Source organism: Polypterus senegalus, chromosome 4, assembly GCF_016835505.1.
Source record: "Polypterus senegalus isolate Bchr_013 chromosome 4, ASM1683550v1, whole genome shotgun sequence".
NCBI lineage: Eukaryota > Metazoa > Chordata > Cladistia > Polypteriformes > Polypteridae > Polypterus > Polypterus senegalus.
The window spans coordinates 41,575,936-41,601,578 of NC_053157.1; the positions used below are offsets into that span (position 1 = coordinate 41,575,936).

Here is a 25,643-nt window from a genome sequence, read left to right on the forward strand (position 1 = left end):
CCCTCCTACCGTGGTCGGGTATCTTGGTGGATTATATATAGAAAAGCAACCAAAACCGAGGGATATCCCATGGGGTCCTTAAAATATTCCTTTACAACTGAGGTTAAAACATAATGAAGTAGGCAGTATTTAAAAAACGTGTTTTCGGTTATGACGCACGACCGCGTGCACCATAGCAAACTGTTTTACACGCTACATGCAGCAATAAGCATCCGCAACAAACATGCGTCTTCTTAGATGCTCCTGCACTTTGTTCACACCCCCCTCGCTACTACCGTGATCGGGTGTCTTGGTTGGATTATATATATAAAGGCAGCCAAAACCGCACAGAGCAATGAAAAGTCTAGAGTTCCATCTTTTCATTCTCTTTCTGTTCTGTCCTCAAACCCTCCCTTTTTAGACAACTGTGTCTTTCTAGAAGTGTTCAACCATCAATAAATAAGTATGCGGCGTTTGTTATGCCACGGGTTCACTATTGTGTTGTATTTTGCTCTCTCCAGAGTTCCATCTTTTCATTCACTTACTGTTGTATTCTCACACCAACCCGTTTTAGACAACCATGTCTTTCCAGAAGTGTTTAGCATTCAATAAATAGTTATGCATGACATTGAGCGTGTGTCTACCCGGCGTGGGTAAGCCGTTGAACCCCATTCGGGCTGCAAACCGTGGAATTCCCACTAAGTGCGACTCGTACGCTCCCACTGGTTGCGTCCCAACCCTTTGTACACACCCCCCTCCCACCTCACTACTACCGTGGTTGAGTGTCTTGGTGAATTATATATAGAATAGCATCCAAAAACCGCACAGAGCAATGAAAAGTCTACGTCACTCACAGGTACATCTGGACTATGTAAAGACGGCGACTCAAGTGACGAGTTGGAGGTGGGCACATGAGCGGGCAGTGCATACTGAACGAGAAATCAGCAGACTAGCATGACGGACGGAGCTGAATGGACGTCCTTCTCTTTTCCTCCCGTTCCACACTCTGCACCGTGCACCCCCATCCCTCCGTCTGGCAGGAGAAGGCGCGAGGACAGTGCGCCAGTTTTCAGTCACGGACGATTGTGTGTTGGTTCGTTCCGTGCATTGTTACAATGTTGCTTTTCTTGCTGATTTATTACATTACCGATTTTTCGAATGTTAATTTTCTCCCTCTGCTTAAAAATCATTATAAAACCGGCCTGATTATGCAGCGTATGGTACGCGGCGGGTTGGCTAGTTACTAATATTACTGTGGCTGTTTATTTTACAATCTGTTTATCTTATCATCATGTACTTCTAGCCAACTTTCATTTTTCAAAGGAATGAGCATAAAAGATTTCAGGTAAGGTTTGCAAGGTTTGCATTTTCTTTTCATCTACTGGCACCCTGAATGAGTACAAATACCTGTTGGTTGTGATGTTGTTTATCAAGGCATCTTGTTATTCTTTTTACTTCAAAACCAAAGAGATATGTTGCTAGAAGAATGCTCTGTATTGTTTTATCAGCACACCACATCCAGATTCTGTCTGCTGACTCCCTCATGTCAAAAGCCGTGCAAGCCTTTCATGATAAAGAAGTTATTGAAATCATAACAGAGGTAAGAGATGCAAAAAAAAGCCTCTTGCATGCAACTTTCTTATGCTAATATATACTGTGCTATACTGGTGAGCATTTTTAACATAATTTAATGCTTATACTATAATTTTTAATTAGTACTTTCTAAACATTGTGGACGTGGCCCGGACACAGACAGGCAGACATGTTGTAATCCACCACCACACGTTTATTTACACGACTATGTACAATATTTACAAGTGCTCACACAACCCAGCAAAGTCCTGGCCACACAATGCCTTCTCCTTAGGGCCGCCTCCACTCTCTCTTCTTCTGCCTTGTCCTGCCTCCACTCAACTCCAGCCTCAAATGAAGGGAAACGGCCCCTTTTATCCACACCCGGATGTGTTCCAGGTACTCCCCGGCAATCACCCGCTGACACGCCCCAGTGTGGCGGAAGTGCCAGCTGTACTCCCGGAAGCATTCCGAGTGTCCCTTCTTCTCTTCCCCCCAGCACTGGCGGAAGTGCTGAGGTCCAGGGCTCCAAAGGCATCGGGGCGCCCCCTGGTGGTGACCACGGGCCCCAACAGGGCTGGGCTTCCAAGCCCTCAACCCGTGGCCCCCAAAGCAACCAGGGTGGCGGCCCCCGTGTGATCCCAGATGGGCACACACCCACTTCCGGTCCCTCAAGGCGTCCCAGCCGGGTCGTCGCCCATGGCATCCCTGACAACATCAGTACTTACTGTGTACCACCTGCTTGAGAGCCATTGATAATTTCATAGGTTGCCCCATATCACTAGCCATCACAGTTGTTGTTTTGTAATAGAGGGCCATAAATCTTATCTGCGTTGCCAACTCTGCCCTTTAGCTTCTTGACCCTTACTTTTCATAATCCATTTCTGCATTTTTTATCTATTCATCCTTCATCTCTCATCCTAGTGCCATTCCTAGGTAAACGTCATACATTTTGTACTCTCTGACTGTCTTGAGTTGACACAAGACAAAAATACAACTCAGTCTTCATGACATCTTTCCTCTTTGGTATTTTCAATAATGACATATTATGGCCTTGAACCTTAGCCTTAGTCTTACTTCACTTTTTCTCTGAAAGAAAATGATTCCATCCATTTTTCCAAGCTGCTTATTTCAATAATCATTTGTGGTAAGGCAGGACCTGTCAAAAACTTTGCGCATAAGGCAGGCTAATCACACTTCCACCCACTCCCACTTACACCACCCTATCTGTGGTCACGTGACACCCAGGCCTCTCCTAACAACTTGGGAATGTTTTGGTGAACCAGAGTACCAAGAGAAACCCCACACAGGCACGGGTTCAACAGGCAATCTCCAGTAAGACCTTGCTTGGGCAGAGTTTGAACCCAGTGGCAGTAGTGTTAAGCAGTGTACTACTATCTGTGAAAAAGAGTAACATGTTTGCTGTTTCAGCATTTACGCAGCTGAAGATTTTATATTGAACTTTATACAATATGCTGCCACATATTGTGTTTTATCAAATGCACAGAGTACAGTGTTTTATCAAATGCACAGAGTACAGTGAAATTTTTACTTTCATCTCTGACCAATGTACACAATATAGGAGTTTATACAAACAGCAGTAACAGCTAACAAGAGTATACGTTTTGACCAAAATAGGGCACCCCAGAGCCACGGACTCCAGACACCAGTTAATATACACAGCCAACGGTTGCACAATCTTGCACAATCACTTATTTTTTTGTGGACAGCCTGCTCTAGGCAGATTTACAGCTCTGCCATGCTTTTTATTCCTTAATAATTAAGTGGACACTAAGGGAAATTCAGTGACTTGGATATGTTCTTTTCTCCATCCCCTGACTGGTGCTTTTCAATCACCTTTTCACTGAGTTTTTTGGAGAGTCCTTTTGTCTTCATTGTGTAGGTTAGGTCATCATAGTGATTCAACATGTTTGACCTTCCAGATAAGGTACATTTATACTACAAACCTACTGAAACCCCAGACAAGTGATGTCCACTGAAATAATTACTGTATGTGATTTCTAAAACAAATTTCCTGTATCAGTGATGATTCAGGTGTGTCTTATATAAGGGGCAAATACTTACAGAATTTGTATTTTGTATTTGCACTTTATTTAGATCACTTTGCAGGGATCTGTTTTCATTTTCACATTAAATATTATTTTTCTGTTGATCAGTGCCAAATAAGCCAAATTAAATTCACTGTGATTCAATGTTGTGTAACAATTAAATTGTTAAAAGTTTCAAGGGGATAAATAGTTTTATAAGGAAACAAGATCTTACCGACACTCTGCAATTTCCTTGCTTGTACCACTGTAGTTCCTGATGGATGGCTTGCCCATTTGCACACCTTCCAATTACAAATAAAGTGATATCCCATGTTGTTTTCTGTCTTTTTCCTTGGGACCCTAGCCTCTTTCCTTCTTCATATGAACATTTGTTCCATTATTCATCTCTCCAAAGTAATACTACATAGCAGCCATTCACTGTAACTTCAATGTTAATGCCAACATCTTGTTGTTTACATTTTATACTTCATCCAGCTAAGACTATTAATGTTGCAGACCTTCTAATTAATTATTATTATTATTATTATTAATTTAAAATCATGTTTTTAATTGAATTACATAATAACATGACTTTGTATGTATTTGAGGCTTCAGAGAATGCGCCTTCCATTAAAAGTGAAACAACAAGTCCTCTGACAAGTTTGGGGACTGAGATTGCTGGAGATAATACTTCTTTAACGTCAGGTATGTCTAAATAAAATCTGAGCGCAAATGTAACATTCTAATTTAACTATATATTTTTATTATTTATTCAGTTTAAGGGGTTTGTAAAATGTAATCGTTATACTAGTATGCATAACTTGTTTCTAAAATGTTTTTCTTTGTGATGCCCATTTTTCAACAATAGCATAGTATACGCTATACTGTTAAGCACAGCTTTTCCCAGACATCACTTTTCTGTAAAAAGTAAATATAAATAAATTTGTGTGCATACATGTTATGGCTTGATGACTGAGTAGTCTGATCCTGCTATGATCTCTTCTTAGACTGCCCTGCTTGATCTCATAGAGTTTATGTGTTTGCTCTGAGATCTGTTGTTTTCTCCCACAGGCTTAAGATAAGTTTTTACAGTATGTTGGCTGTTGATTTTAAATTGACCTTTGTGAGTGTTTGAGTAAGTATGCCCAGCGATGGACTGGTGCCTCATCTAGTGCTGGTTTCTGCTTTTCAGCTCTTCTTGTCTTTCTAGTTTGTTGAAAACTTCTATTGATGAAGTTAGTGTTGATAATATATGGTGTGAAAGCCAACCCCGACACAGACAGATGCAGGAGGCCCAAGTGCAAGCACATAAGACTTTTATTTTCTTCTTTCACTCATGGGCTTCCCTGTTCCCCACATGTAAGACACAGTCCCCAACAACAGCTAAGCACAACACAATTCTTGTCTCTCTTTTTCTTTTCTGTCTGCTAGCCCCTTTTATAAGGCACCCAGAGTGCTCCAGGTGCTCGTTGATGCATTTACAGCAACACTTCCGGGTGTGGCAGAAGAGCTGCTGAGAAAGGCTCAACAGTAGCTGCACCACCCCCTGGCGGCGACCACAGATCCCAACAGGGCTGTATCAAACTCCAACTCCCATGGAGCCCTGTGGGAGTCCGAGGCATCACTGCAACCCAGGGGGCCTGCCACCTAGTGCATTACCTCCCCCGGGCCTTCCAGCATGAATACATCCTGGTCAGACAGGGGCCCTGCTGCCCGCCACAATGGATATTTCTTGGTTAAATTTTTCCAATTTTATACTAAAGCACAAAGTCTTTTTTGTTTCTTCTAGGCACTCAGTCACAAGTTCTTCATCAGCAGAGTGCAATACTGGGCACTGAGGACAACCAACCAATGGTGAGGGCTTCCTTCACTAATAATTTTTAAAAAGTGTATTACACACTGTATTTTGACTAATCTATTCCATTTAAGCCAAACTTTTTCAAAAATCTAAATTAATTTTTTTGAAAATGATAGCGGATTACATACAAGTCATTGTTTTTCTAGGTGATGCAGTAACTAGGACTGCTGCCCCACATCTCAAAAGAGTTTGCACAATCTAACTATGATCAAAATAGCATGTTAGGGTGGCATATGGCCATAAATTAGTGCATGTATATCTTGTGATGGACTGGTGTGCAAATCTGGCTTTGGGTCTGGTGTGATTCGGCATGCCTCTGCACGGCTCCAACTCTTTATATGTCTGATATTGAGAATGCAGGTTCAGGAATCTTCATCATAGTACTTTACTAGAACATTATACACTATTTTTGCAAAAGCGCACAAGTAAGTTAACTAATTCTGTGAGGGTTACAAAGAGAGATAGTGGTGTGATTTAAAGATGCAACTTTTGAGTTTCTTGTCCATTTTATTAGATATAAAGTTACATTGTAAAGTAAACCAATAAGATGCTTATGAGCAATTCTGAAAATCTCACTCATGAGTATTACTATAAAATAGTGAGAAGATAGATAGATAGATAGATAGATAGATAGATAGATAGATACTTTATTAATCCCAAGGGTAAATTCACATACTCCAGCAGCAGCATACTGATAAAGAACAATATTAAATTAAAGAGTGATAAAAATGCAGGTATAACAGACAATAACTTTGTATAATGTTAACGTTTACCCCCTGGGTGGAACTGAAGAGTCACATAGTGTGGGGGAGGAATGATCTCCTCAGTCTGTCAGTGGAGCCGGAGAGTGACAGCAGTCTGTTGCTGAAGCAGCTCCTCTGTCTGGAGATGATCCTATTCAGTGGATGCAGTTGATTCTACATGATTGACAGGAGCCTGCTCAGCGCCCATCGTTCCGCGACAGATGTCAAACTGTCCAGCTCCATGCCTACAATAGAGCCTACATTCCTCACCAGTTTGTCCAGGCGTGAGGTGTCCCTCTTCTTTATGCTTCCTCCCCAGCACACCACCGCGTAGAAGAGGGTGTTCGCCACAACCATCTGATAGAACATCTGCAGCATCTTATTGCAGATATTTAAAGACGCCAGCCTTCTAAGGAAGTATAATCGGCTCTGTCCTTTCTTACACAGAGCATCAGTATTGGCAGTCCAGTCCAATTTATCATCCAGCTGCACTCCCAGGTATTTATAGGTCTGCACCCTCTGCACACAGTCACCTCTGATGATCACGGGGTCCATGAGGGGCCTTGTCCTCCACCAGCTCCTTGGTTTTGCTGGTGTTCAGGTGTAGGTGGTTTGAGTCACACCATTTAACAAAGTCCTTGATTAAGTTACTATACTCCTCCTCCTGCCCACTCTTGATGCAGCCCACAATAGCAGTGTCGCCAGTGAACTTTTGCACGTGGCAGGACTCTGAGTTGTATTGGAAGTCCAATGTATATAGGCTGAATAGGACTGGAGAAAGTATAGTCCCCTGTGGCGCTCCTGTGTTAAGGGCCACAATGTCAGACCTGTAGTTCCCGAGATAAACATATTTAGGTCTGTCTGTGAGATAGTCCACGATCCATGCCACCAGGTATGAATCTACTCCCATCAGCTTGTCCTTAAGGAGTAGAGGTTGGATGGTGTTGAAGGCATTAGAGAAGCCCAGAAACATTATTCTGACAGCACCACTGCCTCTGTCCAAGTGGGAGAGGGATTGGTGTAGCATCTGTTTGATCTTTATCACATGTGACGTCAGAGCGACAGGCCGGAAGTCATTCAGCTCACTAGGACGTGGTACCATTGGAAATGGGGTGATGCAAGATGTTTTCCAAAGCCTCGGGACTCTCCCCTGTTCCAGGCTAAGGTTGAAGATGCTGTGTAGAGGACTCCTTAGCTCAAAAGCACAGGCCTTCAGCAGTCGTGGCGATACTCCATCTGGACCCACTGCTTTGCTGGCACAAAGTCTCCTCAGCTCTCTGTTTACCTGGGCTGCTGTAATTGTGGATAGGGGGAAACTCTCTCCTATACTGGTATCAGCAGAAGGATGGGTGGAGGGTGCAGTATTCCGAGGTGAGAGTAGGTTAGGGTGGTCAAACATGTTAAAGAAGTTGTTCATTTGGTTTGCTGTCTCCATGTCTCTCTCAATGGTGGCACCCCGCTTCGAGCTGCAGCCAGTGATAATCTTCATCCCAACCCACACTTCCTTCATGCTGTTATTCTGCAACTTCTGCTCCAGCTTTCTCCTTTACTGCTCCTTCGCCACCCTGAGCTGGACTCGGAGTTCCTTCTGTACACGCTTGAGCTCATGCTGATCACTGCCTTTAAAAGCCCAATTTTGAGAATTTTGAGAATCAAAAGCAGAGTGGCTGAAATCTCTTTCAATAACTGTTACATATTCAAAGCATGTGCAATTGCATTATGTTTTGCTTTCACATACTGTAACTTTAAATGTATTTCATGCATTTAGGTTGCAAACAAGATTGGAAATGAAAAACGAAATGTCATGTAGCACTTTCAGGTTTTTGCTGTATTTGTTTATAACAAAACTAATAATAATAACAACATGCTGTATGGTCTTGTGCACCTGCGTCGTGGTTTGTCTCTGTGGTATTCATTTTACATCTTTAGTTAATGGTGTGTTTTTTTTGTAATATATGAGCATATCATACATGCTACTGTACTTGTTTTTCAACTAGCCGACAGTACGTGCTCAGCTTGGAGAAGAAGCAATGAAGAGCCTCTCAAAAGGAAGGAGTGTGCCTGATGAAGTGCTAATTGATATCATTGTGGATGCTATAAGGTAATATGAAAAAAAAACTGAGCACAATTTAGTTATACAGTAAACACAATTTTGTTATGTACATAATATACAAAAGGTAATATTCATTTTCACATAAGTTACATGTCAGAGACAAATCCAGGTACTTAAGAAGATACCCTTTTCCAGTAAAGGCTGATGCTGTGCTTTATTCACATACTGTCACGCCTTTCTTTCTTTCTTTCTTTCTTTCTTTCTTTCTTTCTTTCTTTCTTTCTTTCTTTTTGATCTTCTACTAGCACTTGGGATACAAGTTACATACTGTATATCAGAACCACCACCCCTAGCTGTACCATTCTTGGCAAAAAAATTATTATGTTTGGAATTACATCTTAATTCAGTTGAAAGTGATGATCTATCAAAATGTTATTATAGTATTAGATTTCTAAACCTTTTTTTAAGATTGCAGTGCTCTTTGTAGACTTTAGAGTTTGTGAGCATTATGCGTTTCTATTAACCTACCCATTGTAATTGAATGTGTTCAAATAGGTTTACGTTGATAAAAATGGAGAAAGCACACAATTCCTTTTTATAAGAATAAAGAAGTTTTTTCAGGTTTTTTCTTTCCCTTAAATTATAAAATTTTTGGATTTTTGGATATATGTATTAACTAATTCATGTTTTCATTATTGGGTGAAAGCTGTCTGCATGTTTGCCTTTTGACACTAAAGTAAAGAAGTCGAGTGAAGAATAATTATTGAGAAATAAGATTTACAGAAAAGGAAACTGAAAGAACTCTGAATATTTTAACACTATAATCCCTGAAGCCTACAAAAAACTTGTAATGCTGGGCCACCTTAAATTCCCTCGCACCTCCTCATCAGCATCTGTTGTCTTGCAAATGTGTCGATCAGCACAAGCAGCAAGCAGCCTACTATCTTATCCCCCACTGGAGCAGCTTTAGTCGTACACAAAGTTCTCCCAGCTCAAGTCCGTTTATCTTGCCATGAGGTGGCTGTTATTTGGAACACATACATTTCATGTGTGTTCCATGCCTACAATAATCCGGGTAAATGTGAGGCAAGAACTGTTGAACACATAACTAGAACAGAAACTTTTTTCATGTTCTACTAATAATTGGCAAAATTCTCTCATGAAGTATCTATATATATATATAATTCACTAAGGCAAGACACCCATGGAAAGGCAAGACAACCATGAAAAGCACGCCGGAAGGGGCGTGGATTCACTAAGCCGCCAACAAGTGAGACACCTATGGTGCACGCAGGAAGGAGCCACGCCTACCAACTCCAAAACCATTGGATACGACGACAACTCGCAGGGCCATGTCCACCAACTCGGACGCGAGGACACAGAAAAAATGGCGTCATTTATATTCGTCTGTCGTAGAGGCCACATGCAGTGCAGGTCAGGTTAATGTCATGTGCATGTCGTGCACCTCCGACCTACGTTGACTGTTCATAGAGGCATGTTTCTCGCGGAGGTGAATCGCCATATGCAGCGTTTGAAACGGTTTGCGAGGGGTATCCCATGGGATCCTTAAAACTATCCTTTACAACTGAGGTTAAAGCACAATGAAGTAAGTAGTCTTTAAAAACCGAGTTTTTGGTTACGACGCACGACCGCATGCAACATAGCAAACTGTTTTACATGCTACATACAGCAATTCGCATCCGCGACAAACATGCGTCTTCTTAGATGCTCCTGCAGGAACACGGAAGACGTTTCCCTGCCCACCAACAGTCCTTTTTCACCGGCCGGTGTCTACCCTCGCTCTCTAGGCATTCACACTGCCTGCCCATTTGCCCGGATGCAAAAACTCACCGACCACCCAGTTAGTCACTTTCGTCTGTGGTAAGATAAGAGTCCACATGCACGTCTGAGCCACGCGGCGTTTGTTATGCCGCGGGTTCACTATTGTGTTGTATTTTGCTCTCTCCAGAGTTCCATCTTTTCATTCACTTACTGTTGTATTCTCACACCAACCCGTTTTAGACATCCGTGTCTTTCCAGAAGTGTTTAGCATTCAAGAAATAATTATGCATAAGATTGACTGTGTGTCTACCCAGCGCAGAGAGGCGTGGGTAAGCCATTGAACCCCATACAGGCTGCAAGCCGTGACTCATACGCTCCGCTCCCACTCATTACGTCCCTACCCTTTGTACACACCCCCCTCCTACCGTGGTCGGGTATCTTGGTGGATTATATATAGAAAAGCAGCCAAAACTGAGGGGTATCCCATTGGATCCTTAAAACATTCCTTTACAACTGAGGTTAAAACACAATGAAGTAAGCAGTCTTTAAAAAACGAGTTTTCGGTTACGACGCATGACCGCATGCACCATAGCAAACTGTTTTACACGCTACATGTTTTACAAGTGCGACTCATACGCTCCCACTGCTTGCGTCCCTACCCTTTGCGCACACCCCCCTCCCACCTCGCTACTACCGTGGTCGGGTGTCTTGGTGGATTATATTTAGAAAAGCAGCCAACGACTCAAGTGACGAGTTGGGGGTGGGCACATGACCGGGCAGTACATACTGAACGAGAATTCAGCAGACTAGCATAACGGAGGGAGCTGAATGGACGTCCTTCTCCTCTCCTCCCGTTCCACACTCCGCGCCGTGCACCCCCATCCCTCCGTCTGGCAAGAGAAGGTGCGATTGCGAGTCCGCCAGTTTTCAGTCACAGACGATTGTGTGTTGGTTCGTTCCGTGCATTGTTACAATGTTGCTTTTCTTGCTGATTTATTACATTACCGATTTTTCAAATGTTAATTTTCTCCCAGTGCTTAAAAATTATTAAAAAACCGGCCTGATTATGAGGCGTATGGTACGCCGCGGGTTGGCTAGTACTGTATAATGTTTTTAGCTCTGGAGTGTTCAGCTATGAAGAAAATTAGTATCTTTAAGGGATTCATAGTCTTTTTAGATTACTGAGAGAAAAGCACAATTAGAATTTTAAAAAATGAAATCCTGGTCAAGGTGATACTTCTCTAAGAGTGCTCCAGGGAATTATACCATATATTTCTGGGAAACATTACACTTTAAGAAAGCTAGCAGACATTACATTATATATATGAACCTACTCAAGACAGGTCAGTTAGGTTAACATGAATAACAAGGAAATTTATAGAAGTTATTTTTAAAGATAAACCTGACCCAACGCAAATCAAGTACAGGTGTATCACATAACAGCCATTGAGGGTTTAGGTGGGAGAGGTTGGTCCACAAATATGTTAGAATTTTATAAGGAACCAACCAAAGAATTTGGCAAGGGCATGTATACTGTCAAAATTCTGTCAGCCTTCTCAGAATGGTAGGAGTGTCTTTATTTCATATGTGGAGTCATGTAGTACAGGGCAGGCAATGACTGACTTTACAGCTGTTCATTACACTACTTATATACACAATTAATTGCAGAAGTATAAGACAGCAAAGTGAAAAGAGCAGATAGGAGTTTCATTGTAATTTCTACAAATAATAAATCTAAAGTGAACTGATTACACGTCATTGTATTTTTAATAAAAGCCTTAGATTTTTAAATGGGCCAAATCACATGCATATTGCAGTTCTCGTATCATGTTCAGCACATGCATGATAAAAATATTAAACTGTCAGAGTTTGTGATAGAGCAGAAGTGAGGTAAAGACAAGTGATGTGCATGAGTGGGCAAAGGATTAAAGCAGCTGAGAGCACATGGAGCTGCATAACTCCTGAGTGGTGTATTGGAAGCAGCCACTGAAGAAGCAACCAGCAGTCGCCCTAAGATGGCTAATTGCAAATCCTCTGTCTCTTGCACTTGCTGGGTCATTACAATACAGTATTCTCTCTTACTGAAGCATGCGTGTGCATTATCAATTCAGCGGCAGCAGGGAATATTTTTGCAGAATAATTAAATAAGCTGCCATATAATTAAAGAATGCAAGTAATTATAGCTGTGACTGTTTTAGTTATTATTGCCTAGTTGTCTGCAGAAATGAGACAGCAATTCACATCTGGGATTCAGCACTCAAAAATGTCAACGTTAATGCTTGGCAAGGACCTTCTAAGGTGAATTCACACCTTTACAGCTGAAGGATATCACAGAGAAAGATTAGCATTGAAGTAAAGTCTCCTTTTAAAATTGCTGAGTGTCACAACACAGTTTTGTTTTTTGCCTTTATAGCAAATATATGCTGTTTTGTAATATGTCTTTAATCTCAAGATTACTCAATAACATTTTTGACTTGGAAAATGAATGTTTTTTGGTTATGTTTAAGCATTTCATTAAAAATGGGACTTTAGTACCCTTCAACACTGTTGTAAAAGGCAAAAGCATGTTAGTTATTTTTTTTTAATGTTTTAAATATTAAAATTAATATATACCATGGTTGTGAAGATATCAACTTTAACCTGAAAAATTCTGAACTTGTTCTTTAAAGTGAGTTTTGAACAAGAGCAAAGGGGCATTAATGGGCTTAAGTTAATGGTAAATTCTACAATAACATTTGAAAGTATTTCATCACACAGGGAGTAATAAAATGTATGGGATAAATTATCAGGCAGTGAAATATAATGCTTTGAAGACCTTCAACTATTCCCTTGAAAGGCTGATCAAGAGTGAGGGCAGCCTGAATGGTCTTTCCTCATGAAAATATTTTGTATGTTATTAAATATACGTATGCATGTAATGAAATGATTAGTTGATTTAATTTTTGAATATTTCTTTAAAGTGAAACTTGTGTTCTGCTTTCTTATATATAGTATTATCTTTTCTTTTTTCAGGCATGTTCCTGAAGAATATGGATGGATTTTAGATGGTTTTCCAACAAGTATAAATCAAGCAAAACTCCTTCTGAAGGCACTTACAGGAACTGATCCTGATAATCCCGGCCCAAAACAGAAATACAAAATGTCACAGTTGTTGACAGACCCAGCAGCTCACAAAGACATACCTATAGTTACTCCCATGTTTGACTTGGTCATCTTATTTGATATATCAGACAAGCTGGTGCTGAAACGTGCTGTGGACATGACATGTATGAAGGTTTTATCTATCTATCTATCTATCTATCTATCTATCTATCTATCTATCTATCTATCTATCTATCTATCTATCAATCATTGTTTTTGTAACCCTCGCCTGTACAAGTAAAGGTATGCAAAAGCATATCTCGTTTAGGTTAAAAATACCTCTGGCATAAGAGGATAATCTACTGGTATCTTTTTTATTTTAGATGAGCAAGAGTCAGCTGCAGTATATCAGCAGGGAGATATTGATTTGTCAAATATTGCCAAAGGAAGGATACCATCCTTTGAAAGAGAACAAGTTCAGCATAAGTAAGTAATACTTTCAGATTACCTTCTTTCCTTTAAATGTTTTTGCTAAGGAGTTGAATGAAAAAAATGTATCATTATAGCTTTCATAATTTCATAATTAAATAATGCTTTGAATAAATATATGTAGATAATTGGCAAATTAATCCAGTAGGTATGTCTGAGCAGATATTGCAGATGCTGCTGCTCCTTTATCCAAAAATGCACATCAGCTGCAGAAAAATTGGAATACCTTGCAGAAAAAACATTTATGAGTTTAGCTCAGAGAAAACCAAAACAGTGATCATACCCTAAAATCAAAAGCAACAAAACATCAAACTTTGAAACAAGGTTCTTAAGCATTTATGTTAACAGTACTTATGCACTGAACCCTGAATACCATAAGGACTGATTGAGGTCGTTTATGTTAGGTAAAATGCCTAGAGGGGGCTCTGTGGTCTCATGGCCTCCAGCCATCTGGAGTTTTTTTTTTTGTTTTTTCTGTCCTCCCTGGCCATCGGACATTACTTTTATTCTATGTTAATTAGTATTGCCTAGTTTTATTTCTTATATATTTTGTCTTTATTTCTCTTTCTTCATCCTGTAAATCACTTTCAGCTACATCATTTGTATGAAAATGTGCTATATAAATAAATGTTGTTATTGTTGTTGATGTACCTTGGGGCAATTATCAGTAAAGATGGAAGTATGGATTGCAAAATCAATGAAAGACTACCTGCCACAGGACGTTTCTGCAATGTGATAGATAGGCGGTTCTTTAGCAAGAGAGAAATTAGTGCTAAATGAAAAGGTAGCATACAAGAATACTTTTATGGTTATTCTGAGTTATAGTAGTAAAACTTGTGCCTGTTTGTATCTTGCGTCTCAGAAATACTCCTAGGCAATGCACTAAAAGTCTGACTAGGATAAGAATTTGTCTGAAGAGTAGGACACAAATAGTAGCTATGAACCGTCCTACATGTAATCCCAGCGAGGAGTAGGAGTTCACATTTGAGAGTAAATGATGCCACGATTTTACGGCACCTCGAGATGCAAAGTGGCACTCATGAAAGTGTTGGAAATCATGATGATGTTTTTTCATTTTCCAACACTAATGTTGATCCTGCACCAAAAACATAATAATAATAATAATAAAGATATTCAATGTAGTAGGAGAAGAAGAAGAATGAAAATATAATAAGGTAGGCTATTGTGCTATGCTGCATGCACAGTATTTGTTGCTACTTTATCAACAACATCAAGAATAACAATGTTGTAGCCAACATACTACCCTGAAGATAGACAGGGCTGAATGAGTGATTGACAGCAAAACATTACCCAGGTACACTGAGTTCTGATTTCGCTGAACCCCAGGAGCATTCACATTACAATAATCAAATCAGGAAGGTTCAAGAAGGCAGGTAGAGACTCCCAGGACATTGGATACATAGAGCCTGGAATAAGATATGGGGGCCATGAAGAGAAGCACTGGAAGATTAAACACGTCTTCAGAAACAATGCCAAAATAGCTGTGGCTTGTTTCAGTAACTGTTACTGTATGAGGAATTTCCCATGTCCATAAGGAAAGATGAATCCTTCATTGTAAAATGAACATGGCGATTATCAGGCTTCTTTGGTTTGTGCCTCAGTCTTTCCATCTTGGCAGTCATTACAGTACAGTTTGAATTCATGACTATGTGTATTAATATTGTGATACTGCTTGTGATTCAGATATGAATACTTATCCACACTTGGGGCAATATTCTTTATGTGTGTCATCAATCACACTAACAACTCCAGGAATCCCAGTAATGTGCATGAATGTAACTTACTCTGACATTACCTTATGTACAGTAGAGTAGTGGAGAGATGCATAAATCCGCACATTGCCTCAAAGTTTAGTGCATAATTTGAGAAATGGCTGGTTATGACATACTTAAATCATTGCTATTGCAAAGCTGCCTTTTCTTTGTGGCCGAAAAACTGCAAGGCAGTTATAATTATAATTTTTTATAAGTTGACTCCAGTTGACTTATTTTCAAATTTTTTTTAATGTAAAATAAATGACAGGTTGTAACATAATCAGTTAGACAAAGTACACTATACACAACCTAATTTTAAATTTGGAAACATTAAATTGTAAATTTAAGTCTTTTGTGTGTTTATTTTAATTATGAATTAATAATGTGTTAAAGACCATATTTATTTTAGAAACAGCAGCATTGTTTTAATTGTATTAAAGGAAATTAAGAAAGAATTTAAAATCATTCCACTTCTTTTAAGCCAATCTTTATAAAATTATCTGCATATTATTTATTGAATACCTTTCACATATTAATTATCCTTTCTTGCCTGATAGGATTACAGGTTTCCAAGACACATGGACCAAGCTGGAAAAATGGCTTACATCATGGAAACATGTTGTGATCAGGATAAATGCAGAGGAGGATAAAGATACCGTTTACAGAAATGTAGAATCTCTATTATATGAAGCAATGAAACAAAAAAAAGATAAAGGTAGTTATAAATCTCAGCATGGCATCTAGATGTTATTCTTTAAAGACTATGCACCATATTATACTGTGTGTGAGGATGACACAATTGCCCAGTGGCTACCACTGCTGTCTCAGACCTCAAAGAGATGGAGTTCAAATCCCACCAACTTACTGTTTGTAAAGAGTCTGCACAATTTCTCAGTGTCTTTACCATCTTTTAAGAGGGTGTACTCTTGTTTCTTCCACATTCCAAAACTATGCATATATTAAGTAGTGACTTAGAGTGAATTAGAGTGATGTGTGTGCCCCATGATGAGCTGATACCCTTCTATGGTTCATTTCCACCTTATGCTCAGTGCTACCCGAATAGGAATCAGCTTCCCAATCTCCTAACTTGAATTAAGTGGCTTCAGGGAATCAATTAAGGGACTAAATTCATATTTTATATGAGGTAGAAACCTGATGATGTTTTTAATGTTTTTTTTTTTTATTTTTGAATATTTTTAGAGAAGCAACCTGTTGTTGAGGAGGCAAATATAGAAAAAGATTTGAAAGATGTCCCCACTCCAGTACCTACACCAGAAGAACCCCCTTCAACAACTCCAACATCTGATTCCAAATCTTCAAAAGGTCAGTAATAATGAATTTACTAATTTGCTGGGTAGAAAAACGCAACAGTCAATAAATACAGTATTCAGTGTCCTAAAAAAACAAAGCTGATGTGATCCATGAAGTTTTAGATACATCATTTACAGCATATTACATGCCATTTATGTTACTTGCTTTCATTGTAGTCAAATATTTTTAATGAATAGCAGACATCATACCCTTAACATTTTTGTCCAAAAACAGCTGGTTCGTTCAATTTCCAAAGAACTCATTGTCAAGCATTATTTCTTCTTGGTAATTTGGGAGGCCAAAATTGATACTCTTGATGATAGAATTCTCAAGTGGTTGACTGCAGTACACTTCAAATTACTTTAAAAATGTTTTGCAAGTTGACTTGTCGATTCATTCTGCTTACATATTCAATGTGCATATGATGAGAATGAATGTCAAAAAGATTTATATGAATAAGGTAAAATATCAGATTTATCAGTTACCATATTTTTACCATTAAAATAACATATTGCACATGGTTGAGAATGAGAGAATCTATCAGAAAGTTGTGATGTAAAAGGAGTAACCTGCTTGAACGTTACATTTCTGTTGTATACTTTGCCATTCATAAACTCCCAGAAGCAAACCTGAATTTTAATGTGGTATTTCTGTATGCAATTAAATCACTAATCATCTCAAATAGTAGCCTTTTTACACTTTGTTTTGATATTTTCTTCAGCACTGCAACTGTGTTACACATCTCCTCTGCAGGCTGCATGGCCACTTTAGTAGGTACACTGTTCCCACTTAATGACTGTGCAAGATAAGGATTTCTATCGAATTTTAGTGCAGCAAGATAATGCATACCAGAACTTTGCATCGTGTAGCTGTATCAGGATCAGTAACCCTGCTGGGGTTTTCACAGAGAATAGTGTTGTGGGTGTATTTAAAATTGGCCATCATTCAGATTATTCAAGAATCTGTTCAGTTAGGCAGAATGAGCTATTTGGAATAGAAATTCACATCCAAGTAAATGTCTCCACTTTCCCTATTTCCCCTGGAGTTAATGATCTGGCAAGTTTAAGGCAGTTGTCAAAGCAAATCAGGAACAAGCTGGCAATTATGCAGATGTAACCAATAAAGCATTCTTGTAGCACTACAGTATGTTTAGTGCAAGATTATTATATCAGAACACATTTATTCCCATCTCCAATTAGTATGTGCTCAGCTCAAGACCAAATAATTGAATACATGGGTTGTTATAATGTTAATTCATATAGTTACTTAATTCTTTGTTTACCTTCCTTAATTTTTAAAAGTCGATTCATGAAAATGCATTCTACTCTAATCCTACCACTTAAAATAATAATTTGTTCAACATAGTATTTCAATAGACACTTGTAAAAGCAACCCGATTCTCAGCAGAGTGTTAAGTGTTTTTTTGAAATTGTGACTGAATGACCAGTAAAGCAGAGCTATGAAATTTGACATGGCTGTTTGGTCTCTGCCTTGCTAACTGCTTTTAAGTGTCAATGTCTCTTTCACAGGGATAAAATAAACTTTATTTAAACTGTCATTAAAATTGTCCAAATGTTCAGATCTTAAAGTTGCTCAATGCAACACCACCAGGCAGCTACTGTGATCAGTGATCTTGAAAGGAAATCTGAAATCATTAATGGGATATTCTCAACATATATAGCTGTCTATTGTTACATACTGTAAATGAATGCTTTCTGTATGAGATTTGTATGCAGGACAACTGTGCATGTAAGTGTGATTATCCACATCCTGAATAGGTTCTGCAAATTATGTGCATACACTAGAATACATGTGTGAAGCCACAGTCAAGATTGATATGACTTGCTGTCAATAATGTACCTTAGTGATCAGATGAAATAGTTTCTGAGGAGCTCAGATCATGACATATTTATTATTTAATAATTCCAGTGTTTTAATAGCAATATTCAAAAGTGATATTCAATTTGGTGATTATGATAGGCAGCTTCAAGATCAACATAAATGTAATCTCTGATTGATTTTATCAAATAAAAATTTGTCAAACATACATTTATTTTTATTGAGTTTAGTGTGTGTAATCGCTTAATGACACTGACACATTGTATTAGTTAATTGAGCTACAATGGTTTTGCTGCTAAATGTCAATTGCACTCAGCGTCTTATGCTTCTTGCTTCAGTGTCTAACAATAGTTGGTCAGCACTAATGGATTCAACTTTTCCATCATTGAAATGTCCTGTTGAAACCATTCACCATGTAACTGCACTAGAATGAGCAGGGAAGAAATTCAAGTGTGAATGCAGAAAATTAATATTTAGCTTGATCTGTGTTGTCAACCAGCTGGATGTGATTTGTTGCTCTGTAGGTGCCAAAGAGAATTCTCAGCAACATCCTTGAATGACTTCCACACAGTTTCCTCCAGCCATGCTAGTAGATCTTTGAACTGCTTGTCATTAATGAGGTGTCTGATTTGTGGACCAAGAAAAATTCCTTCCTTAATCTTGGCATCAGTTATTCTTGGAAATGTCTGTCTCAAATATTGAAATCTTCCACCTTTCTTGTTCATCACTTTTGTAATTCTTTTATTAGTCCAAGTTATATATGAAGAAGAGGGAAAAATATCTTTGTTGAGTCAACAACTGTTTTATTTGCCACATTTTTATCTCCTACACCCAAATGCTTACAGAGTATCCAGTTTCTTTTGATGTAATAAGACTTTACCTGGCTGTCCCGTTCACAGAGGAAACAACTGTACCTGGTATTCCTTGTCACTACAGACGTTCTAGTTGTAGTTGGTGTACTATGTATTGTGATGGAAACCAGGGGTGTAAGCGGCCCCAAAACCCTAACATGAACACACACAGAGTCTGGGGTTCAAATAAGGATGGTTTATTGACCCAAATAACTTTTCACAATACCTCAAAGTAGCACAAGCACAAATTATCTCTCTCTCTCTCTACAATACAAAATTCCTATCTTCACAATACTCTTACCACCGCAATGCCCTCCTCCAGTTGAGTGTTGCCTTTCTTCCTCCCAGCTCTGACTCGCCTGGGTAAGGGAATGCAGTCCCTTTTATTAAGGACCTGGGAGTACTTATGTTGCCTGAGCCATTGTCTGATGGAGGCACTTCCGGGTCATGTGAAAGTTCATTACAACAGGGAGCATGTCTCCCTGCAGCGCCCTCTTGTGGCATCCAGTGATATGCTGGGAATTGTAGTCTGGCATAGCAGCCCTGCTGGCTTCCCACTGGGCACTGATATAAAGGGCTGCTTCCATCTAGCTTGGTGGGGGAGTAAAAAGCCCCCAGCGGCATCTTTCCTTTCCAGTGGGCTGTACGTCCATCCCTTCTGGTCCTTCCTTCTAGGTCGGATCCCCTTCTCCACCCCAGCTGGGATGCCTGTCTACCTGTTAGGAGCTTTCCGTCTGGGTAAGGAATCATCCCCTCTTCTGGCTGAGATGCCTGTCCAGCCGATGTGGCATCTACAGTATGTATACCTATAGAATGAGAGGAAATCACAAAAATAGGAGACTGAGATAAAATGATATGAGATAGGATCATTTAAAGGTAATTTTAATAATAAGCAGCCAAAAATCCATTAGATACACCCAATATCATTGTAGTCCAGTGCAATAAGCTGTGCACTGCCTGTCTATGTTTTCCAAACCCCTTCCAGACCTTGTCACCTGCTTAGGACAAGCGCTAAACCTCAGCTTCCATGAAGAGAAAGCTGTGCTGCAACAACAGAAATAGGAATGTTCCATCAATATAAGGTAAAACAAATAAAAAAACATCTAAAGGCAGAATTCAAAAAGAAAAACAAAAAGTAAAAAAAATAAAATAAAAAAAACACAAGGCACTAGAAATGGGAACACATAAACTTGAGGCTTTTGCAGAGGCAACATGAAGGCACAGTTGTACAGCAAAGATCTTTAGCCAGACTCCCTTTTTTATTTCCTCAAAGACAGAGACATGGCCTCAGTCTGACACCTAGCTTTTTAATCTACCCACACAAGAAGGGAGAAAGAATAAAATGCTTTGTTTGTATGATGTATTCTATATGCTTTAATCATTCGGACTGCCAAATGCCTTTTCAGGTTCATAGTTTACCTAGAACTTTCAAAGCAAAAAAACTTTTTATAGGCTCATAAGAACTTTTAGTACCACATGGAAAAATATAACCATAAATGAATGTTAATGTTCTCCGGCGTGGGACTTGGGTTTAGTTGCCTCCAAGGACACTGGCAATATATAATTTGCGTATTCTTCCATTGTCTTTGTGGACTTTCTTGTGGTATCTGGCTTTCCTCCCCTGCCTCAGAGACATGTAGGTTTAGTTTATTTGTAATCCTAAAGTATCCTGGTACCAGTAAATCTGCGTTTGTGTGTAACTGTAGCCTGTGTTGAACAGACATTTCACTCAGGTTAGATTCCTATTCCAACTCCTTCCAGGTTAGGCACTGGCTCCATATAACCCTGAAATGAGCAGTGGATTTGCTGTATGAATCCTTAGATGGATTACAATGAATTACAAATCTGAGACATTCTAAGTATCTACTTGAAGCTTATCTCATGGCATGATATTGTAAAGCTATAATTTGTACAAGTAATTGTTTAGAGATTTGTAACCTACTGAGATACAGAAGGTGGGTAAAATAGTGTCAAGAAATAGAGATACATAGAATAAACTCCTAAATAAACAATCTGTATATATTTTAGGAGGACTAAGCCCTCCCACTTCACCCAAGGATAAAAAGGGGAAAAAGGCTGAAAAGTCTGAAACTCCAAAAGGAAAGGGTTCTGCCAAAAAAGGCTCAAAAGCAGAGTCTGCTGATGAAGGTAAGTCATATAATAATGCATAATGTATTTTTTCTAATTTATGGTTATTTTTGTATTACAGTGTAACAAATTTTTGGTACAGAATTTAATTTGATTGTTATGATAAATTACATTTATTAATGTACTGATACTAGCAATCACTTCAAAACTCAAGTTTTTAAGTGTAATTTGTTTCAAATCTATGCATTATAGAAGTATAATATGACAATCAGACATAAATTTCAGTATTACAGGATTTAAAAAGTCTTTTCATCTGGGAATTAAATCAAATCACATCTATCACAGAAACAATTAAAATTTGTAATCATAAACCACACTAAAACTACTAAAATGTGATTTTGTTTTAATTGTGTGTGCGAGGCCTGACAACAAATGAGTGCTCACCCAGAAGAGCAATGCATATAATGAAGCTACAGGGATTAAGGAATGTGGGTGTTTTGGACCTCACTAACAGAAGAAAGACTGATCTGTCTGATGTCTCAGGTTTTATATACCACATCAGAAAGGAAGAAAAAAAGGGATGAGACTGAGGCTGAACTTTCAATACCTGTAAAATCTTCTCATTAACACTGGCACTGGTTCTTGCAGCTGGCACAATATTGGCTGTTAGTAAAAGGAGCACACTCATAATACTTTGGAAATGTGAAACTATGCTGGAAAAGTTGTCATACAGTTGGGTAATTTGTCATCCCCTACAATTTCCAGTCTTATAATGTGACTTCCTCTGGTGACTAGATCAGCAACTGAAGTATGTAATGTGACATTGGCTTTCCTCTCTACTGTCTTTCCTTCTACTCATCTCTCGACTCTCTATTCTACTCTCTTTACTCTCTACTGTCTTCTGTGAAAATCTATTAACCCTGTGTGTTGTGGAATTACAATAAAGGATTGTAGTATGGCCTTGCTTGTAAATCAGTTCCTTAGCCATCTCTGAAGTCAAGGGGCTGAAGGTCTTAAATAACAATCAATCCAGTGTTCTTAGTCTACCTCAGCCTCTATGAGAACTGGAGGCAGAGGATTCTGGACTTGATGACAGTTTCTGTTGGAGAGGGTGATTGGTAATAGACCAGGCCTGTATAGTCCACAACAAACTCCTTTGTTTTACTGATGTTCAGAAAAAGATTGTTGTTATATCACCATTCTGTGAGCTGTGGCAAATCATTCATGTAGGCAGATTGAAATTTTCAGGTGATTGGACCAATTGGTACCATCATCAAACTGATCGGCAGCTTGTTTGAAATTAATGTAGGTATGTATTGCTGGTGCTCTTCTTGTATGGGTTTTTTTCAAGGATGATGTGAAGGACCGTACAAAGAGAATCATCCACTATTGTACGTCAGTCTCCCACAATTTACTACTCAACTTTAAATGGAGCTGCAATGTGTTTATTTTATACGGTAGTCATAAAAATTCTCATGATTTTCTTGAAGCTCTTATTTTAAGCACTGTCTAAGTTAATTTTCTAATCCTTCTGGCACATTTTCAGAAACAGCTATATTTGTAGTATTTCAGAAGCTGTATCATCTGTGAATGACATGGACTTTTTTTCCAAGTCCGCCACTAGTATTTGCAGAAAACACATTTACTCTATAACAAACATGTTCTGATATTTTTCAGGTAAGGAAGAAATTTCAAAGTAAGGTTGTTATGAGGCGCTGCTGCCTCGCAGTTAGGAGACCCGGGTTTGCTTCCTGGGTCCTCCCTGTGTGGAGTTTGCATATTCTCCCAGTGTCTGCGTAGGTTTCCTCCGAGTACTCTGGTTTCCTCCACAGTCTAAAGACATGCAGGTTAGGTGCACTGGAGATTCTTAATTGCCCCTAGTGTGTGTGTGTGTGTGTGTGTGTGTGTGTGTGCGCATTCTGCAGTGGGCTGGCGCCCTGCCCGGGGTTTGTTTCCTGCCTTGTGCCCTGTGTTGGCTGGGATTGGCTCCAGCAGACCCCCGTGACCCTGTAGTTAGGATATAGCAGGTTGGATAGTGGATAGATGGAGGTTGTTATGCGCACTAATCATGGTGACATGCTGCATGTTGATTAGCACCCACAATCAAGAATTTCACTGTGCCCTGTACATGTACTGTACTGTAAACCTATAATGACCTATATCATTTTCCATGATATTTCAGTATGGTGGATACGATGTTGGTGCACTGGTTATCGCTGCTGCCTTGCAGATCCACAGTCCTAGGTTAGAATACTGTAGTTTGTCAAATAACTGTCTCTGTGGAGTCTGCACAACCCTTATCTGTCTGCATGGGTCTTCCTCCAGGTATTGTGGTTTCCTAACAACATCCCAAAAGATCATTGTGTTATTATTGATTCTAAGTTGGCTCTGTGCGAGTGCCTCTGTAAGACGATGTGCTTGTGAGTCCTGTACTGAATCCCATCCAGCAGGTTCCAGTCCTCTGAGGCACTAGATTGGATTTAACACTTTTGAGGATGTGATGTTATATTAAGTAATTGTAGCCATTACTAATATTAATATGTTGAATATGTTAGTTAAACATTCATATGGGTCATATTGTCTTGTTCCTCAACCTAATCAAAATATAATTTTATCAACTGGTATGAATGTCATGGTAACGAGACCAATAGTCAAGGAGTTAGGGAAGGTCAAAGCAGAGTCATTGTAGTTGATGTCAGTTCAAAAAATAAAAAAAAAGTTATTTATTTTCTCTCTTTTCCCTCTTTGTCTGTCATTACATATTTCTTTTCTTTTTTACTTTTCTTTCATGTCACTTTCAATGTAATCTTTCATCTCAATGCCCTATTGTCTTTACTGCTTCCTTTCTTTCCTCCCTTCCCTCTTGTGATTGCTGTGCTTAGCTTCCTGTGGATTATGTGGCCAATGCTGTTTCCTCTTTATCCTCCCCCTCTGTTCATGCCCACTCTACTTTCTGTTTTGCCTGAATAGTGCTGAAAGTGTTTGATACTATATAATATAGCCCATCTTAAAAAGTATTGATCTATACTTTATTTCTTGTTAATCTCTGTCCTGTCAGTTAAGAAATTTTTTTAATCAGAAATGAGTTGTTGTAAACTTTTATCTATTTTCATTTCCTCCCTTGGCTCTCCTGCTTTTTCTTAACCTATCATATCTTACTCTTTATGACTTTTGCCTCTCATATTTCTTTTCAAAAGGTTCTTTCTCTCAGTTAACTAACTCTTAAATTTCACAATTGCTATGTAACCACAGACCAAACCTTCTGACTAATTAGTCCTCATTATGTAATGTTACAGTACAGTCGCAGCTGACATAAGACCGTAAGAATTTTGATAAATAAAAAGACTGTCCACAGAGTTTGTTTGGTCATCTAATAGATTTGTAGTGTCAATATTGTCACATGTACAGACTGCAGTGAAATTCTTACTTGCATGTGCTAATTAACATGCAATACATCTCCCCTGACTATTAATTACTACCATACCTTGAAACTTTTGTCTTCCTTATTTCAAAAAATGTTGTCTTCCTGATCTGAAATACTGTAGCTACCTTACCTTTAAAGTTAGAATTATAATTAGAGAAGGCCCATTAGTCACACTTTGGCACATTTTAAACATATTTTAGGATGTTTTCACACCTAGTCAATTTGGTGTATTTTTTCAAACTGTGATGTATTTTCCCTGAAAGACCAATTCATTTAGTTTGACGTGCACTCTGGTGCAGAACAAAAAAACGGTACCAAGACCATTTGGAAAGGGCGGTGTTGGTGCAGTGCCAAACGAAACCTGGTGTATTTTACTTGATGTATGAATGCGATTTGACACAGAATCGCTGTAACTACAGGAAATACTGTGCATTATGAGTGAATGTGTGCATGCTGTGGTAGCATCCTTACAAGTATGGAGCATTAAAAACAATAAAAGATAAAAAGAATTATGCACATAGGTATAAATGTAACACATAAACCAACCTGCACAATTACCAGTCAATCGGAAGCAACCCGACCACTTGATTCTGGTGCCCAGCCTGTTGCACACATGATCAGCTGACCATGTTAAAAATAAAAATATTTAAAAAAGGTGTCAATTGAGTTGTGATTAGATCAATCAAAATACATACAAAGGTGGCAAGAAACAAACAGCAATGCATTCTTAGCCTGACAATAAACCCAACT

At 39.0% G+C, this 25,643-nt stretch overlaps 1 protein-coding gene across 1 annotated transcript in view; it reads left to right on the forward strand.

Annotated features, from left to right (window-relative positions):
- spef2 (sperm flagellar 2) overlaps window positions 1-25,643 on the forward strand; it is a 159,825-nt gene that overhangs the window by 57,812 nt on the left and 76,370 nt on the right. Inside the window, exons 12-20 of the mRNA XM_039750519.1 lie at window positions 1,488-1,579; window positions 4,208-4,304; window positions 5,389-5,453; window positions 8,198-8,301; window positions 13,048-13,301; window positions 13,500-13,602; window positions 15,938-16,095; window positions 16,581-16,703; window positions 21,410-21,529. Of these exons, the coding sequence (XP_039606453.1) occupies window positions 1,488-1,579; window positions 4,208-4,304; window positions 5,389-5,453; window positions 8,198-8,301; window positions 13,048-13,301; window positions 13,500-13,602; window positions 15,938-16,095; window positions 16,581-16,703; window positions 21,410-21,529 (1,116 nt within the window). The remainder of the gene's footprint in view (window positions 1-1,487; window positions 1,580-4,207; window positions 4,305-5,388; window positions 5,454-8,197; window positions 8,302-13,047; window positions 13,302-13,499; window positions 13,603-15,937; window positions 16,096-16,580; window positions 16,704-21,409; window positions 21,530-25,643) is intronic.